Source organism: Macadamia integrifolia, chromosome 8 (assembly GCF_013358625.1).
Source record: "Macadamia integrifolia cultivar HAES 741 chromosome 8, SCU_Mint_v3, whole genome shotgun sequence".
Lineage (NCBI taxonomy): Eukaryota > Viridiplantae > Streptophyta > Magnoliopsida > Proteales > Proteaceae > Macadamia > Macadamia integrifolia.
In genome coordinates this window covers 30,271,186-30,289,821 of record NC_056564.1, presented here as the reverse complement: position 1 = coordinate 30,289,821, position 18,636 = coordinate 30,271,186, and the positions used below count along the sequence as shown (strand labels likewise).

General features: G+C 37.9%; 2 protein-coding genes across 2 annotated transcripts; one reads left to right on the top strand and one right to left on the bottom strand.

Moving 5' to 3' along the window:
* Positions 1 to 5,350: 5,350 nt before the first annotated feature.
* On the top strand, positions 5,351 to 6,657 carry LOC122085701 (nicotianamine synthase-like). Its single transcript, XM_042654212.1, has one exon. The coding sequence runs from the start codon at positions 5,488 to 5,490 to the stop codon at positions 6,442 to 6,444; it is 957 nt and encodes a 318-aa protein (XP_042510146.1). The 5' UTR covers positions 5,351 to 5,487; the 3' UTR covers positions 6,445 to 6,657.
* An 831-nt stretch (positions 6,658 to 7,488) lies between these two features.
* Positions 7,489 to 16,037, bottom strand: LOC122085700 (homeobox protein knotted-1-like 1). The gene is made up of 7 exons (XM_042654211.1): positions 15,778 to 16,037; positions 15,519 to 15,672; positions 14,898 to 15,433; positions 14,696 to 14,806; positions 14,318 to 14,507; positions 8,304 to 8,554; positions 7,489 to 7,849 (listed from the first exon to the last, which is right to left on the bottom strand). Exons 3-7 carry the CDS (start codon positions 15,150 to 15,152, stop codon positions 7,652 to 7,654), a joined length of 1,005 nt encoding a protein of 334 aa, XP_042510145.1. The 5' UTR covers positions 15,153 to 15,433; positions 15,519 to 15,672; positions 15,778 to 16,037; the 3' UTR covers positions 7,489 to 7,651.
* Between the last annotated feature and the right edge of the window lie 2,599 nt (positions 16,038 to 18,636).

Here is an 18,636-nt window from a genome sequence, read left to right as displayed (position 1 = left end):
TCTAGTTAATTTTAAAATTTTAAGTGAATTAGTAGTCCCTATTTTTTTGACAATTAGAGCCATAATCCACATTTATTGGAAATTAGGTCATAATCCTAAATTTTTGAAATGTATCTAACTGTATGAGGAAGGGGCTGTCCTTGGTCCACTGGTATGGTGCGAATGTTGCGACTTGGTGGTCAAGTGGTCAAAATAGTCTCTCGACATTCTTGGGGTAAGGTTGTGTAATTTTTACCCTTAGATTTCACATATGCGAGAGTTTTGTGCAGTGGATATACCCTTTATCTATTTGTAGGAGGAGGATTAAACATAAAAAAACAAATGAATAATTACAAAACTGTATGATCATAGGCATAAGGCACAGCATGTCAGATTGTAGATGTGTTTGTAGACAAATATTTTGATTGCAATTTCAGTCTAAACCAAAATAACCCAAAATGGCTCGGATAGAAAGATATCTAATAAAAATTGATCTAAATCTTAGGACAACATCAGATTCTATTAGTAATATATATTTTATAGATTGAGATCAACTCATTTAATCCATAAAGGTCAAAAACAGGTTATTAGAGTTGATTCAACAGGTTCAAAATCATTGATTCCCAAACAAGAACTTCTTTTCATCCGAGAAAAAACCAGACGAAGAAGATTGCAAGTCTGCAACCCTCACCATCAAGGTTCAAGTAAGTGGAATTGGCTTGATCCCTGAAAGAGAACCGATTTTTTTCATCTAGAATCACATCTAGCCAATTCTAATTCAACTCGACTGGTTTCTATTCCTTGAAGTAGGGGGGTCTCAACCTGTCGGGTCTGATTGATTTTGGTCAGGCCTAATCGATCCCCACCAATCTTAGGCCTCACACTATTTCCGCCCATTTAGGTAATTGGGCATGGACCCTTTTAGGTAATAATTGGGCTAATCAAGATATAATCAGGAAACCAAGGGGGTAGCGCAGTTGGTGAGCAACGAATTTGGTACGAGCCGTAAACTCGGACGTCTTAAGTTCGACTCCCATTAGGCATACCTTGGGCCACTCACATTGGGTGTTTAATGCTCTTCACTGTTTTCAATGAAAGTTGAATGGTTCTCATTTAAATAGGCTTTAACAGGATAATCAGTTGGTCACAGTTTTCGGTCAGCCCTGATCGGGTGACCATCAGACCATTACCTTGCATTACGACCACCCCATTATTAATCAATTATTACTCGAGCCCGGCACATTTAGTAATCAGCCAGGCCAGTCTCAAGATTTGACCGATCGATTTAGGTCGGGCCTACCAGTGCTGGCCAACATTTTGAGTTTTGAACCCCTGCCTATGACTATGCTTACCATTGCTTTATAAAGCATAAGATAACAAAGTACATGAAAATGGATGGAGAGGAAGGAAAAGTGGAAAAATAACCCAAAAAGGTTCTTTCATCTGTGTCTCCATAGGCAACAAAAGGGTGTCCCTATCCCCACAATGTCAAATTCGCAATGTCGAGTAGTCGCATTAGTCTTCTTTCTAAGGGTTTAAAGTTTACAAATCGGCCAAACAGGGAAGATCTATACTACACAGATTTATCTTTACAGATTTGTTTTATACTTAACTTCATATGTCCCTTCATGATTCATGACTGTAGTGTCATAACAACTCCAATGGAGTAGTTGAGTAGGAAATGGACTTACGCCTTAGAAAGCGTATAATTCTGAGTTCAAATGTTTTTACTTTTTTGGGATCACTCATACGGGATATTTAGTGTTCTTCACTACTTTCAATGAAAGTTGAATAGTTCTCATTCAACTCCCGATTCATACAGTTGTGGAGTCAATATGGACCCGTGGAACTATTTAGGACAAAGATCTGGATACCCATCGTATAAAAAAAAAAAACCACAACACAACATTGTAATGTCATAACAGAACACATTACCTTATATGTAAATCGTAATGACTACATCTATAGAGAATATTCCAGTTAGTGGATTCAAAAAGTCAAATAAGGAAATCGAAAGTTGCAGAACATCTAGTGGAAAGCACCACTGATGTAAAGGCATAGCTTGCACCACTGAAATTTATAAAAAAGACAGAAAAATAATGGAGAAAGAGGGGGGAGGATGGGGAGAACTAATTAAATGGGTACTTGAAGACCCACTATTGCACAATACCTCACTTCAGGACTCAAGGATAGAGGAGTTGAAATTTAGTTTTGGAGGGATATGAGGGCTCATGTCGACATCTGATGTCGACATTATATCATGTATAGAGGGCTCTAGGAGGGCCATTCTGGATATTTTAAGGAAAAACTTTTTCTTTGGCCTATTGGAGAGAACTGTTCAAGTGCTAACCCTTTTGCCAATACATTAACTATTCATCCATGGCCAACTTTAGATGCCCCATTCTTATTTTTTTAGTTTATTTTTGTTACTCGTTGAACTTCTATTAATCACATAAAAATCTTTCACAATTTGGAATCAAGCAAAGGTTTCTCATGATATCGGAGTGAGAAATCGCACCAATGAGAGGATGGGATACTTATTAGTTAGCTAAGGGATACACATTTTGTCTGAGGAGAGAGAGTGTCAATATAAGACCCACGGCATATTATGAGATAAGATGTGGAAAAGAACCCTCACTCAACATGTGGATAAAAGCTTCTCCACACTGACCATTTGATTGAGCCACATGTGGAGTACTGATGTAGTCTTTTTTGTTGGAGGAGGTCATTCAACATGGCAGGAGAATTGATCAAATAGGGGTTTCTCATGATATCATATTGAGAAATCACACTAATGGTCGAGAAGGTGGAAGATGAATTTGTTTATTAGGAGATCAACATTTTGTCTATAAAGAGAAAGTATCAATGTGAACTCTATAGATCATTATGTGAGAAGATGTGAGAAAAAATCCTCTCATTCCAGTGTTTAGAAGAATCTTTATTCAATCAAAACTCTGTAGTTTAGTTAAGTTTGCTTAGGAGAAGGTAGTATTCAGAGAGTAGTACTAGTATAAGTGATCTCTTGGGAAATCCTCATTTGGAGTGTAATGGTGAGCTACAAGTGATTAATGTACATTTGATTTTTTTAATAAACTTTTTGAATGAAAATATTTTTTGGATATTGGTTAAAATTGTTAGGAAATTAAGTGAAAAATAAACAAATATAGATTTATCTGCCTTACCTTTTTATCAGTCAAGTAATGGCATTTCTTACCCATATCCAATTTAGGGAAAAGGTAAATGATTTCTACTACCTAAGAAGATAAATATAAGGCAAATATCTGACCCTATCTTCCTTGTATGGACAGTCCAAGAAGCACATCCTATTCTTTGGTAAAGAAGAATAGGAACACAAGCACTTGACCAATTTGACAAACACCAGGAGAATATTGATCAATCAGGTCAAGGAGTTGTTGGCCTAACAATGTTGGAAATTGACATACAACATTTGGTATAACATTTCCTATTGGTTTTGATAGGTCTATTCTTGGGTTAGAAGCTATAAAGAAACTTCTAAAAGGGATAGATCCTGGCTGCTCCCCTAATTTTCTCCCATCACTTTCTCAAATTCTCTTAAGAAAACTTTCTTTTCTATATCTACCAGTAATACAAATTTTCATTCCTCATTCCCCACTTTCTTCTCCTGAACTCCTAAAATTTCGATTAGAGACAAAGAGGACATCTTCTTTCTCTTCATTAATTTTATTTCTCTGTTTACTATTGTTTTGATGTGTAAAATGTCAATATAAGCGGGCAACGTATAGATCACAAAACAATAACAAAAAATCAAACTAATGTGACAGCCTCTGTTTTGTGAGGTAACATCTCACCTACAAGTTTTTCTGTCTCTACTCTCTATTCTCTGCAGCTTATTAATAAGCTTAATGTGTTCCAATGGAGGTTTGATATAAAAAGAAAAAAAAAAAAGTGTTCTAATGAAAATAATATGCTCTACAGAACTGTTGCATCATTGGGCTCTACTATGATAATTGTCTTTGCGAAATTTGCATTTTTTTAAGCTGTGGAAATTAAAGAAGCTTGGACTCAGTTTACCTCCACTCATAGTGAAGAGAAAATCTCTTCATCCACACTCTCATTAATCTTGAGAAGAGTATCCACACCATGAACAATTCATGGCTAGGAGTTAATGATGAATCCAGAGTCTAATCATAGCATCATAGTACCATGGGTGAAGAGATTCTCTGCAAAACTTAACCCAATAAATATATATATATATATATATTTTTTTAGGAAAGTATGGAAAATTGTGGGCACATTTTACACCCTATTTGGTGGCAAGGGATATAAAGGGAAGGAAGTGAAATCAAATTCCTTTAAAAGAAAAATAAAAATTTACATTCGAAAAATGTATGTATAAAATATGGTAAGAGTTGTAGCTGCCAAAATTGAATCCTACTTCAATTACAAGGGATATTTTGAAAAAATGCAAAATCTAAGGAGGATATGAACCCATAGGAGAAGAGGATTATTCCATTTCGATGTAGGAAAATCCTCGGGTTAATCATCTGATGCCTTGATCAACCTACATAGTCCTTGTAGCTTTTGTGACAGTTTTAAGCCATTAATCAAGTTGCAAATGGGGTCTCAATGCCTCAGTAACTGAAACCCTAGTGGTGGGTGGTGACTCATGAGTGTCACACTCTTAAAACTGCCTGTGCCTCTAACACACTGCTGCAGTTTCTGCTATTCCTTTAATCTCAAGCTTTAACTGCCTAAGAAAGTTCAAACAAGATTTTTGTGAAGCCACTGTCAGTATCACTGTCACCCGAAAAACAAAAGCCCTCTCAAAGTTTCAGTCTCCTTGCAAAATTTTGCTGCTATCCGGGTTACAGGATCTTTCCTACCATCTGCAGTCAAAGAAATGGAATCCTAAAGGTATTTTAGAAAAAAAAAAAAAAAAAACCAAAATCCAAAATGTTATTTATGAACCCCAGGGGAAATGAATTATTCCATTTCTTTGACTACGGCCTAGGTAACAGGAAAATTCTTACAACCCCAGTAGTAGAAAAAGTTTTTGAGTTTGGTTCAGGTTCTCATTCAAGAACCATTCTCCGATTCTTGTACGGTGCCTGATCCACAGCTGGAATCCACTCAATCTCTCAGCATGTTGTAAGAAGAGAAAGATTAAGTGGATTCCAAATATAAATCGGGCACGAATGACTCTCGTATGAGGACATGATCCGGACTCAAATTTTCTGATTTCTTGACATTTATCATATAATTTAATTAGCTGGATACCCAACACTCTCTCTCTCTCTCTCTCTCTAAGTGAGTTCATGTGTGGTTGTGTGTGGTTGTGTGGGTGGGTACCACATTGTTTTGTGTTCATAAATAAAGACCCCATTGGAGCTCTTGGAGTGTGTCTCCCCCACTCTTCCTGACTAAGTTTTATTCTTGGAAGGAGGAAAAGAAAGGAGGCGTGGACTGTGGGCAGGGAGGAAGCTAAGGTTCCTCAGTTCTCACTTCAAACTGTGTCATAGTGTCGACATGGGTTGCCAAGAAGACATGGTAGTAGAGAAGATCTGTGACATCTACCACAGCATCTCAAGCCTGGAATCTCTGAAACCATCAAAAGATGTCAACATGTTCTTCACACAGCTTGTCCTCACATGCATCCCACCCATCCCTATCGATGTCACCAAGCTTTCCAAACCTATCCAAGACATTCGTTCTAAACTCATTAGACTTTGTGGAGAAGCAGAAGGTCTCTTAGAATCTCACTTCTCTACCCTCCTGGGTTCTTTCAAGAACCCACTTAATCATATCAACATCTTTCCTTACTACTCCAATTATCTCAAACTAAGCCACCTTGAATTCACTCTCCTTATCAAGCACTGCACTAATGTCCCTACTCGTATCGCTTTCATTGGCTCCGGTCCCCTCCCTCTCACCTCCATTGTCTTGGCCTCTTATCACCTTAAGACATCTACCTTTCACAATTATGACATCGATGCTTCGGCTAACTCTCTAGCCCACAACTTGATCTCTTCTGATCCTGACCTCTCTCAACGCATGTTTTTCCATACTACTGATATCATGGATGTCTCCATTGCCCTTAGGGACTATGAAGTTGTTTTCTTGGCAGCTCTTGTGGGGATGAACAAGGAAGAGAAGGCTCAGTTCATTGATCACCTGGCCAAGTACATGGCCCCTGGTGCTCTTTTGATGCTTAGAAGTGCACATGGTGCAAGGGCTTTCCTCTACCCAGTCATTGATCCTTGTGATCTCCGGGGGTTTGAGGTTTTATCGGTCTTTCATCCAACTGATGAAGTGATAAATTCAGTGGTGATCGCCCGAAAATATCCACTACCCATCCCTGCAGTACTAGATCAAGTCCATGGACCCATAATTCTACCTGGCAAGTGTTCTGAGATTCAAGCCTTCAATCCCCTCAGCCATGGCAACCTGATTGAAGAGTTGACCATTGAGGAGAAACTTTCTTGATTGATCTTCCCTTCTTATGTGTTCTGTGTCCTCTTTTTTTTTTTTTTTTTCTTTCAGTAAGTAAGAAGAATCTTGATCACTTTCATCACTGATCTGAATATGTTTCTTCCCTTTTAACATTATTAGTTAAAGATAAGATTGATGTATTAATCCATGCGTGTTAACTGAACTGTTGGGTGATTTGATGATTTGACAAAAGAGAAAATGGTGTTATCTGTCTTTTGTTATTTTTGGTGTCTGAAGCCAATAGTCTTCCAAAGACTTATCTATAAAATCATGGTGGCCTGCTCATGTAGGCATCCACATCAAGCTTACTAGTAGACAGCAATGTCATCATCTTATCCGTCTTGATATCTGCAACTTGTATCTTTTTAAAGAGATCGAATTCCTCCCTGTATCACCCCTTCGGAGATACCCACAAATCATCACACTCCAACAAACCACGTTTCATTCTGGCATATTATCAAACAACTGGAAGGCTTCACTCAATAAGCCACCGTTTACATAACCTATAAGCATAATGATCCAAGAAACCGTATCCTCACCGAGGCATTACATAGAAAACCTCACTGCTCGCTGCAGAAGATGTGACCTCAGATTTTAGTGCCTTCATATAGGAGCTATCTCTATCTAATGCCTCAAGGTTTGAGGTTGGACCTTTCAACACCTTTGAAGAATTACAGTTCCATAATTTTTCAGTCAACCAAAATGAAAATTGCATTCATACAAGGATGTTGATACCATGATTGACAAAATCTGACTGGCAGAATTCCCAGGCAAGAGCTAATCAGAGTGCCGCCGGGCTAATCAAGCCCAATGCCTAAGTCAGAATACTTGCAACAAGTAAATTTCCAGTAAAGAATCCAAGAGTCCCCGCTGGATCAGCCCAACACTCTACCGTTTTTCAGTGCAGGAACATCTGGGAACTTCAGCTCTTGCCTGGGAATCCTGCCTGTCAGATTTCGTCCCATCACTAATTACTGTCTTATTTGGTCCTAATCTATACTGGTCCAAGTTAGACGGTTACATAATTTAAAATTTTCATACAATCAAATCCATCTGTTTTATTTGATTATTTTGTGATTGGGCCCACAAACCATTCATAGTTACAGTAAGAACATTCCTATTTGCAGTCTACAATTTTATACAAACAAGCAGTACAGACTACAGAGAAGGTGAAATAAAAGGACTTGGCACTATTCTAACTTCAAAGATCATCAGTGCCAGTTCCTCCAGTGCTCAGATACATTTTAGGAACTGCGTCGCTGCCACTGATACCCTCCATCAGTGCCAAACGCATGTCTTCAGAAGGCTTCCAATGTCGCTTCCTCTGGTTGATGAACCAATTGTTGATCTGTTTTTGGTCTAATCCTGTGACTTTTGAAATCATCTTCTTCTCCTCTTCCTGTACCATGCACCCAATGTTCAAATAATCAAGATCACCAAGCACAGTTATCTCTGAATAGCCTAGCTATAAGCCTACATAATGTGGAAACCCTATGCGGCGTTTGCTATGCACTCTCGGAATGCATTCCAAAAAAACATACCAAACACAGTCTTAATATCTGAAAGTCCTCTATGTGATTCCAAATACTTTCAAAGTATAGTCGCATAGTTCATTCTCTTTAAAGTTTAAACACAATTTAGAGTTGGAGAACTTCAGGGGGTGGGGTGTCTGGGACCCACAACATTTTAAGAGGTTGAGAAAATGAGACAACAAATATATGTTAAATATGTTTTAGACCATGTGTAGAGAACCAAGTCTGCATTTGGTATGATTTATTGGAATGGATTATCAGCCTATAATATATTCTAAGAATGCATAACAAATGAGCCTATATGAAAGAGTTTGTCATTACCGTGGGGTACGGCCATCTGTAGTGATTGTTCCACCAGTCCAACAATGCCATCCTTGCTTCTTTAGATAGCTTCACTTTCTTTCGCTTCTTTAGGAATTCTTTCCTCAGACTGCTAAGATAGCCACTATACTTTCGCAAAAGCATTTCTTTCAACTCCTTGTCATCAGTGTGAGGAACAGAAGATTCTATGCCATCAAATGCCTCCGTCTCCCAACAGCTTAACTCTTCTTCTGAGGTCCTAGACGCTTCATCTGGAAAAAATAATAGCAAATGCTATTGATTTTAGCAAATTGAGTTTGAGCCCAAGGACAGAAACTTTTTTTTTGGATGGACGCTGGTGTTTGGGAGGGGGTTGGAATTACTGACTCTATGGTGGCCCAATATCCCGTAAAGGGTAAAGGCCATTAGCCAGTGATGGTCCCGCGGGGTCCTAGGAGGGATGAGTTTGAAATCGGTCTAATCTTAGGCATTTTTTTAGCAAAGTGGCCACCCTCAAAACTCGAACCCAGTCAGCCAGAACATTATACCAGCCAAAACATGTAAATCCCAATGTTATTTTCACATTTATTTTCTACCATCTATTGATTCCAGAGTAATGTTTCCATACAACTAACTGGTTTAATGAGCTTCTAATCAATGACACTGAAATATCAACTTCAATAAAGTCTATTATGGTAAATTTAGCTGAATATCGATTCAAAGTCTAATGTAGAGCATGCCAAGAATCTATTCCAGAATAGATATGTAAAATATTCTAAAATCATATCGGGGTCTATAGTGGGAATTCTTCCAGTATATGTTAAGGTCATACATATTGCATTTTCACCCCCCCCCCTCCCAAAACCAAATAAAAAAGAAAAAGAAAATATGGGGAATAATTTTGCCCTCAATAAGTCAACCAACATTTATAAATTCTTGATTTAAACAGAGTTTCTTTCCTAACCTAGCCCATTATCCTCCAAATCTATAACAGGAGCAGAAAAGTACAGGTGCTATCTAGGAAAGGTTGTCAGGTTGTGGCCACCCTATTATAGGGAACAGACCCCTAAACCCTAACTCATTGCAATCCCACCCCTGGGTCAAATTATCATGTTTAACTTAGCATAGACAGAGCCTTGTATACAAAAACATATATTTTATACTAGTTAAGGCAGCCAAAATTCGACATGGGGCTATAGTGTTCAATAATCATTGTGTCAAAAAGGGCTTAAAGGTGTTCAAATTTCATGAAGTTTCAAACTTGGGATGGTGGCTCCCCACACAAAATGCAAACCTGTAGTAAAAGGAAACCACATCATCCTGAAATTTTCATCCCTACTACTTTTATGAGTTTTCACATTGCGATGGATGGATATTAAACAAGCATCCTCGGATGTTGACAAACTGGAACATTGACTATGATGCCACCCAACATTAAGAAAGTACAAGGAAGTTTGATTCCTGCAATGGTATATGATAGAAGATTATAAATCTCGGTGTGATTTTCATTATAGAGAATAATATATTTATACATGAAACTATACATGAAAGACACAGTTAGAACAATACATGAAAGTCATTGGTACAGTTGGAGCTATCCTGTGCTAACATTTATTATCATGTACATAAGTCAATATTGACAACTAATATTAATAGTATATATCAAAAATTATATCTTGGGATTTGGAATCTAATTTCAATGTGAATCCTTCTTTAAAAGTGATAAATCCTACCCTCTACACATGATTTTCTCAGAATATTCCCTTTTTTTAAATTCTATTACAACTCATATTCCATCTCTGACTAGAGCTTCCCACATTAGTTTTGAGAAACCTTAAAACTACTTAACAGAGGTTGAATCAATGCCCAAAACCTTGAGGAAGAACCAGTTTATGATTTTTCAACAGTGCTTGCCATTAACCCCAACCCACAAATTCAATATGCCCCAAACTTTGAGATGACACATTAAGAAGAGATTTTAAGCACTTAAAACAAGAGATCTCTGAAAAAGACTAGGTCTATCGAAAATTTTCACAATATGAGGAAACTGACCACCAGCCCAAATTGTGAAGTATTCATTTTATATGCATTTCTTATGCAGCCTGGTTTAACTCCTCTAATCTTGAGATGCTAGATACTGTTCACAATACTTCACAGTAGTCTAGAAATCTTTTATGTATCATTAGCGGGCATTTTCCATCTGACTCATACCAGGTCCAGTAAAGAGGAAACACATTTGTACTCTATAACTAAATATTGTATGGAGTAAAGGAGTGGTATGGAGTTATTAAGAAGTCAATGCTGACACAGTAAATGTCCTCGACGGGATTACACTGTAGCTGTAAGCATCAAATATGCACACTGTACATTATATAGCACGTATTACATATAAATCTCATATAACAATATACGAGGCTGAGCTCTAGTTGGCTAGAACTTGAGGCCCCAGTAGTAGCACAAACCTTGGCATGCCCTTTAACACTTTCTGACACACTTTCTCCTCCCTGACCATGTGAGCCAATCCTATACATGAATTGTGATGCAATCCCTCCCATGCACCCATAGGCTTGGCATGCAAGATGCCAATATATATCTGCAGCATGTCTATCCCTCCCCCTAAATTATAATTTCATTATCGCACACATAATAAATCCAAAAAATATTTTTTAGTTGTTTTGCGTAAGTACACCTAAACCATACCCATCAACAAGGATACCTAGGTAGCAAGAATCCATCCTATAAAACCATATCCAAAATAAAACGTATAGAATTCAGTTTAGTCTTTGAAATGCTTTGAAGGGAACCAGTCATTCAGAATATGCCCCATTTGTTTAGAAGGTAAAAAGGGTGGGAAACTTGCGAGTGCTAGCCCCACATGTTGTGGGTTGGGTTGGCAAGGAAAGAAGGGAAGGAAATGATGGAAATAAGTGATATTTGGTGGGGCAGGATTTTGTGGGAGAAAGAGGAAATGGAGGTGGGGTGAGATTCAATGGGAGAGAGGAAATGAGAAGTGAAAAGAAATAAACAAAATGAGCTTTTCCATGTATAATGAGTGGGGTGGGAAAAATTGGTGTGCCACCTCACCAGACAAGAATAAAGGCATTTAATGAGATTGTTTGATAAGTTTCTCACCCCACATAACCAAACACTCATTTGTGGTAGTTTGTGGGAAACAAGTTTCCACCCCTTTTTACCATTTCCATTTCTCTCCATCAAACAAATAGAGCCTTTTAGTAGGTACCATCTCACGTTAATACAATGCCAAATATGTTTAGTGGGTACAATCACATCTATATGAGGGAGCCAGAGAAGTAGTATTTTCACCATAAAAAACCATGCTAAAAAGCCACATAAATATGAGTACCACAAGCCTAGGACTCCTGAAAATAGCTCAAGGCACAAGAGGACTGAAAACTTTAGGGTTTAGTGGTGCAAAAGGCTGACCACGAGATTGATGGCTGCACACACAATGAACAACAACGCAACAAAGAATAGGCACATAAACACATATCTTAATTTCATTTCTAGTTCTACCTAAACACATTGGCAAAGACAATCGAGAAAAGATTCCACCAATCACGGAAGTTACAACAGAACTTCACAGCCCAACAAGATCACATTCAATATGAGTGCTCAATGAGGCAAAGAACACACACTTCACACAAACTTCAGATGCAATGTCACAAATAACTCTAAAGCCAACAACTTCATCAAATAAAGAAACCAATAAATGTTTATTTTTTAAATTATTTTAGAGCTCTATATTTTTAATGAACTATTGCCGACAAATAATGGCTGTTTTTAAATTGAAAACATCCTGCAATAAAATAGCAGTTGCCTAATAATATAACCCCCAAATCCAAAACAGGAACTCAAGACCCTGACTAATAAAAAATAAAAAATAAATAAATAACCAAAACCACCACTACACGAAACCTGATCCTAATCCTACTAGGGTCACACTATAACATACTCAATAGGGGCAAGGAAGGTGGAACACAGTCTCACCTGCCCATTCCATTTCTAGATCTAAGGTAGATCTGCTGTGTTTGGTTAACCAACTCTGTTGATGACACAATTAGTTTCTGTAATTCTATTGTCCAAAAATAATGATCAATTCAGCAACTCGAGAGAAAGCCAAAGAGTGCGTGCACAACACTGCTACGATATGTTATAGGCTGGTTAGGTTGGAAGGGATATATAACGAAGCAGCCAACCTACTTTGTGTGACTGATGGTTGAAAAACTAGTTTTTTCTACTTGACATGCCTTTTTCGAAGCCCGGTGAGCCTGGTGAGTCAAACCTGGTTAGGGAGTCCTTTTTTTTTTTCTATTTCTTCTCCTTCTCCAAGTTAAATAAGGACTGCGGCTATGGTTGTTTCAAAGGGGAGAAGTAAAAAAGTGGCTAATATTGAAACCAAGAATAAAAAATTCTAAGATTTTATTTAGTTTGAGACCAAACTTATAGCCTATGAATAATTAATTGGCCAATGAAAACCAAACTCGATGAGTTTCACATGACTTTGACATAAAACATCGAGTCAATAAAAATTTGGACTGATTCAGAGCTGGTCTGGTCGTTCCTTAAACTTGGTGAGTCTTCATGATTCCTGAGACCAGGTTTCATTTTTTTTTTTTTGGTTAACTCAACTTGGTTGACTAAACCTGGTTTTCCAAGTATGTGTTGTGACCCTAATTCACCCAAGTTCCAACAAAAATTGACTTCCAATAACTCTCCATCCAAAATCATTTATGTCCACACGAATGATCTCAAGACAAAGGATTAATGTCAATACAACAACAGTTTGAAATATAAAAGACAACCAACCCTTGTTAGCCCACCTTAACTTTTTTTGATGTACTAAGACCTGAAGAATCCTCTAGCCAGCAGTAAAATGGTCAAAAAAATTAGCTCAACTAAATGTCAACCTCCAAGTCTATTGGATGGTTATATTTGTAATTTTCAATAAATAAAATCAATTTCAATGAAAAGGAAGGGAGAAAAATGTGATACCTCATAGCAAACTAATTACCAACAGTATTAATCAATTGGATGATTCTCAACAACCGTTTCACTTCTGGAGGTTCCATCTCTTCCCTGGTTTTTTGGTTGTGATCAAGATGTTAATCTTTGTTTAAAAATTTCTATAAGCATAATGAAGGCTGTAGGAATGTTCTTAACGACATCCAACCCAAAAGCTCGAGCTTCAGAGTATGGAGAGGTCATTCCCATGTCATAAGTTCAATTGTTATATACTACCCGACTGATGTGTGACTAAAACCCCTTCCCATTCATGACCGTGGAGCTCACTAGCTGCATCAGTTCTGAGCTCTAGAAATTTCCCTTGAGACCATCAAAGCAACGGCAAACATTGAAACACTTAATGAATCCCTCTATCCCAGTTCATAGTATTATCATATTTTGAAGAACAAAAATATTACAAGACCATCTCTACAGGAAGTTTGAGATACTTTTTTTTTTTTTGGGTGCGGTAATGGAGGATTGGAGCAAGGATGAGAACCATTAATGTCCAATGTTTGCAATGGCAGCAGAAGAACTAGACCACCATGAAGCATCCTTGACCTCTCCAACTTTATTCATGAAGATCAGTGATGGAACAAGCGTTTTACACATTTGGGCATGCTTGCCCACAAGATTCCCAACATTCCACGTTGGGTGCTTTGTGGAACTGAGCCACCTTCCAAATGACAGAAGTTATTCGATTCAATAAAATAATAGAGACGAATCTAGAGAGAGAGAGAGAGAGAGAGAGACTGATTGGGATTAGTTTGGTTCCAGAGGCCCTAAACCTAGAGTGAGAGAGTGAGACTGTGAGACACGAACAATTTTTCTGTGGTTAAAACGGGAAAACCCAGTAACCCTAGTGTCTTCAGAAACTAAGGAAGCTAAAATGAGTTTTGATTTAATGCACGTATTTGCATGCGAAACAGTCTGAGATGGCGACAGCTGTGCCTGCGTAGCCAAGAGAGAGAGAGACAGAGAGAGAGAGGCGGGGATGTGTAGAGAACCCATACCTGAGTGGTAATTCCCAGAGGACGTGGTGGTGGTGGTGGTCGTCGTCGTCGTCGTCGCTGTGGTCGAGGACGAAGCTACTATGCAGAGATCGCTGAGCTGAGTTTCTATATCGCTCAAGAAAGTTTTTGCTTCATCGAACGGCTTAGATAGCTCTTCCTTGTATCTATAAAGGACTTCACAATAAGATTCCTGCAAGTAACAGACAAATCTTTTTTTAAGTAAAGAATATTACGATCAATAACGGTCCGTTGCAAGTCGGTGAGATTATTGCTATCACGAAACCCTAAACAGTCCGGATTCGAGATTAATTAATTTAACCGGGAAAAAAAGGAAAGATTGAAGAAGATTCCCACCCCCCCCCCCCCCCCGGCCATTACCATGAACTCGTCGAGTTCTGGATCCGCTCCGAATTCACTAGAACCACCTGTCAGATTGTTTTCTCGGGCGATTTCCTCAAGAAGCGACGCCAGCTTCGGTGGTGCTCCGACCTGGGAAGGAACACAGAGGTGTTTAGTAAGATTTTGTAATAAAGAGTTGTGAATCAACCACGTCAAGAAGTGAAGCGAAGCCTTTAATTACCTTCCGACATTCTATATAAGCAGTGAGTAGTGTAGGATAGAGAGGATGAATAGCGATTTGAGCTTTGATCAGACTAGACATCTCCGATCCACAGATCTCCGCCGGCTCGTTCGCTTCGAATTGAAAGAGGCTATCGACTTGATGGTCAAATCCCGTCGCTGCAGGAACTGGAGCAACACTTCCAACTCCTGCGATTTCATGTTCGATTTCATCTGAACAAGAAATCGCAGGATCAAGCAGGTAAAAATCTTCCATACGATAGTGAACCAAAAGAAAAAAAAAATCCTTATTTACGAGCAAAGGATTGGATTCGTATTAAAATCAATCCGCCATTTCTGCTAGCTCCGAATGATACAAGTGTCAACACGGACTCCAAAGACAACTTCCACTTCCAACTGATATGGGATTTGGCTTCTTCTTCTCCAGAAGATTCAAAGCAAAACCTTAAGTCTACTCACATCACCTGATAAATCATCCGCTTCTCGTGAAAGAAAAAAGATGAAACGTCTCCACGAAATTCAGATTCAGTTTCAGATCTGAGGCAGGCAGTGTCTATACTCTATAAGAATCAAACACAATAATCCTGGTAGCCTAGACTCTAACGCGTACTAGGTTGGTTACCTGAACCCTGTTAGTACGTTTCTGATATAATCCAGGATTGGAACCGACTTTGTTTTGAGTTGGGCTAAGCTAAGGCCTAGGCGCCTAGCTAGGGCATAGCTAAGTGCTTAGAAGATAAAGCTGAGTTCCACACCCTCTGCGTTTAAGCTGAAACCTGCAAAAGACGAGACCTGAAGCTGTGATTGCAGTCCCACGCTTTCCCTTCGGCATTCAAAGGAGAGAGAGAGAGAGAGAGAGAGAGAGAGAGAGAGAGAGAGACCTGAAGCTGTGATTGCAGTCCCACGCTTTCCCTTCGGCACTCAAGGAGAGAGAGATGGTGTTTTGGTTTCAGGAAGGGATGGGACAGCGCCGCACGTTCTCGCACGCACCTGAAACAGTATTAAGTGTCCAAACTAGGAGTTGTGAGTGAGAAGGGGCGAATGCGATGGACGACAACACCACCCATTATTTATAGCTCTCTCTCTCTCTCCTTCTCTCTTTCTCTCATTCTCTCTGAGAGATAATCACCGCCACTTCCCACTAACCTCTCGGTGCCAGAGTACCAGTCCTCTCTCTATTTTGATGGATTTGTAAGAATTATTGATGTGACTTCTGCCACGTTGCTTCGAATCATTGGATAAGATTCTGTTCAAAGTGCTGGGTCCCGATAAAAATTATAACCTGGAACCGTTGGGCGATGCGCCGAGAGAGAGATGCTACTACAGTCCAAGTCCCATCAAGTCCACCAGCAAAGTTCCAACTATTCACTGCACTGTACGGTCCACACGAAACGTGGAGAACTCACTCCCTCGGAATCGGACGGATTTTTTTTTTTTATCTAAAAAAATTAATTTTTAGACTATTTTACCCTTATACCTTGTGAATCCAATATCAGATCAGTTAAGATCGGGAATTGATTTCGGCCGATACTAATCTTATCTGAGCAATCTGATCAATCCGATTTTTAAAACAATGCATGGACTTGAAATGTTCAGCGTCTGAACTCCAAGGTTTAAACCTATAGAGAGATTCAATTGACTTAAAGCCTATTGAGAATTGCGTGAATAGACATACAGTCTCAGATTCAATTTTTGATCTATGCATTTATGATTTAAAATGAAGATTGTGATAATGGATTCCTGCACTAATATCCTCGTGAATTAATCATGGTGCATCAATAGATTATTATTGCTATGTGACTTTCAAACAAATAAGGGTCAAAGAAAATACAAGAGAGTATTTAATATGGGTGAAAATTTTCATTTCATGATAATAAGATTATCATTTGTTTGAGGGTGGCTGGTGAGCATGGGTTTTGATTGCATCACAGTATACCAACACCAACTGAGAGAGGACAGTTTAGCTTTAGATGGTATTAAAAACCATCATGCCTTATGTAATAACATGTTCTTTATACTTTTGTATAACTTTAATAATTAAATAATTTGGTTGTATTATTCCTTATTTACCATTTTCTATATACTTGTATTTGATTAGAACTTTTGATAAATACAAATATGTTAGTTCGATATAAGCTAAAAAGGTTCTGGTGGTAGAGCACATGATCTGGCATGAGAAGCTCTCCCAAATAAGCCCCAAGTTGAACACAAATCCTAACCCTAGGACAAGTTGGGTTCTATTTTTGCTTGTGCTTATGCAAAAAGTTCTAATAATGAATATGCATGATTGCATGCCATAGCTATTTCTTAGGTTTTGCCTAAATGTTTACATAGTAAATAGAATAATTTATTGGAATTATGAAGCATTTTTTATTTATTTTTAATGACTTAAACATGTGATATTTGAATATGATTGTGCAAATGGTTATCCATTATTTATCCATATTTTATTTACCTAAAAAAAAAAATTATCCATATCCTATGGTTTTAGAGTTTATGAGCTTCGAAGCTGGGTTCCAATAAATGATCCTAAAATGTGTTTCATGAACAAGTTAAGACTTAATTTTTTGTGTTATAAGCATAAATAATTTGTAAAAATACTTTCTGAATGATACCTTTATATCTACCCCTAAAAAAAAAAAAAAATAGATACATATATATAGAACTTGTAACATTCTTTTCATGCCCATTATCTTATTTGTAAAAGTTTTTTTAAATAGACTTAAAAAAGGTTTATAAAGCAACTTGTAGGCGACTTACCATTATGTCATTATCTTACATACTTTTTGAGTACGCCTATAAAATGGCAAGAGTTTATCCCTCATTGAAATAAAAGATTTGATAAGTGGGAAAAAAATATGTGGGTACAAATTATTAGACATCTTAACGGATGTCAATAAGAATCTCATTTGTGAAATATACAGAGTTGCAGCTAATGATATTCTTTATATTTTTTCAAAAAAACATGTTCACTCTCCGATTGTAGCTCCGTTGGTTTAAAGGCTTTGTGTTTACAGACATCTCCAGCTCGACTCTCTCCGCGATTGATCTGTTATACGAGTTAGGTGTGACTGTATGTAACTGGGGTTTACCCTTGAGCTTGAAGCATAAAACTAGGCGAGTTCAAGGGGTTTCCCGTTAGTATACTATTTTGTCCAAAGGCACATCCTCATTACTACAATCTCATCTTGTTTAAAATAATGTACTTAGAAGATGGAAGTGTGAGGGTATATAGTAATGAAGATGAGGTTCCTTTGATTGATCGCCATGTTACTAAGGTAAAACCAATCGATCCTCCATGTCTTCTCTCGAATAAAGACTTCATGCCAAAATGAAGTTACTAGAAAACGCTATCTACTATAGGATAGAATCTCGAAAGCATAATAAAAATATTTAAAAATAGTTACTCAATTCAAATTGTGGTCGTTATTTGTGATCCCATATCAATTGCATGAAGGAACGATCCTCCATCAATTTCGTAAAGAGTTGAATAGTAATATGGTATTGGATTCTCTCACCTTCTAAGTCAACTTTGAAAGATAGTTCTCCTGATGTTCAATTCACTTTCTCTCTCAACCATATTAGATGTAGGCATGGGTTGAACCTCTTACTTTTAGTATATTCTTTCCTTCTTATAGCCACAATATCTAACAAAGCTTGAATTAATAAATTATAATTAGTGGCATGTCACATGCATAGAAGGAGAATTAATCTTATCAAAGCAAATCTTTGACCTGAAA

What these genes read in the sequence shown, in the direction of transcription:
- LOC122085701 (XM_042654212.1), top strand. Translation starts at nt 5,488, where the DNA reads ATGGGTTGCCAAGAAGACATGGTAGTAGAGAAGATCTGTGACATCTAC.
- LOC122085700 (XM_042654211.1), bottom strand. Translation starts at nt 15,152, where the DNA reads ATGGAAGATTTTTACCTGCTTGATCCTGCGATTTCTTGTTCAGATGAA. An exon ending in CAGAACTCGACGAGTTCATG is followed by an intron (nt 14,508 to 14,695) that starts GTAATGGCCGGG and finishes TGTTACTTGCAG; the next exon opens with GAATCTTATTGTGAAGTCCT. An exon ending in CTCTGGGAATTACCACTCAG is followed by an intron (nt 8,555 to 14,317) that starts GTATGGGTTCTC and finishes TATTTTTTCCAG; the next exon opens with ATGAAGCGTCTAGGACCTCA.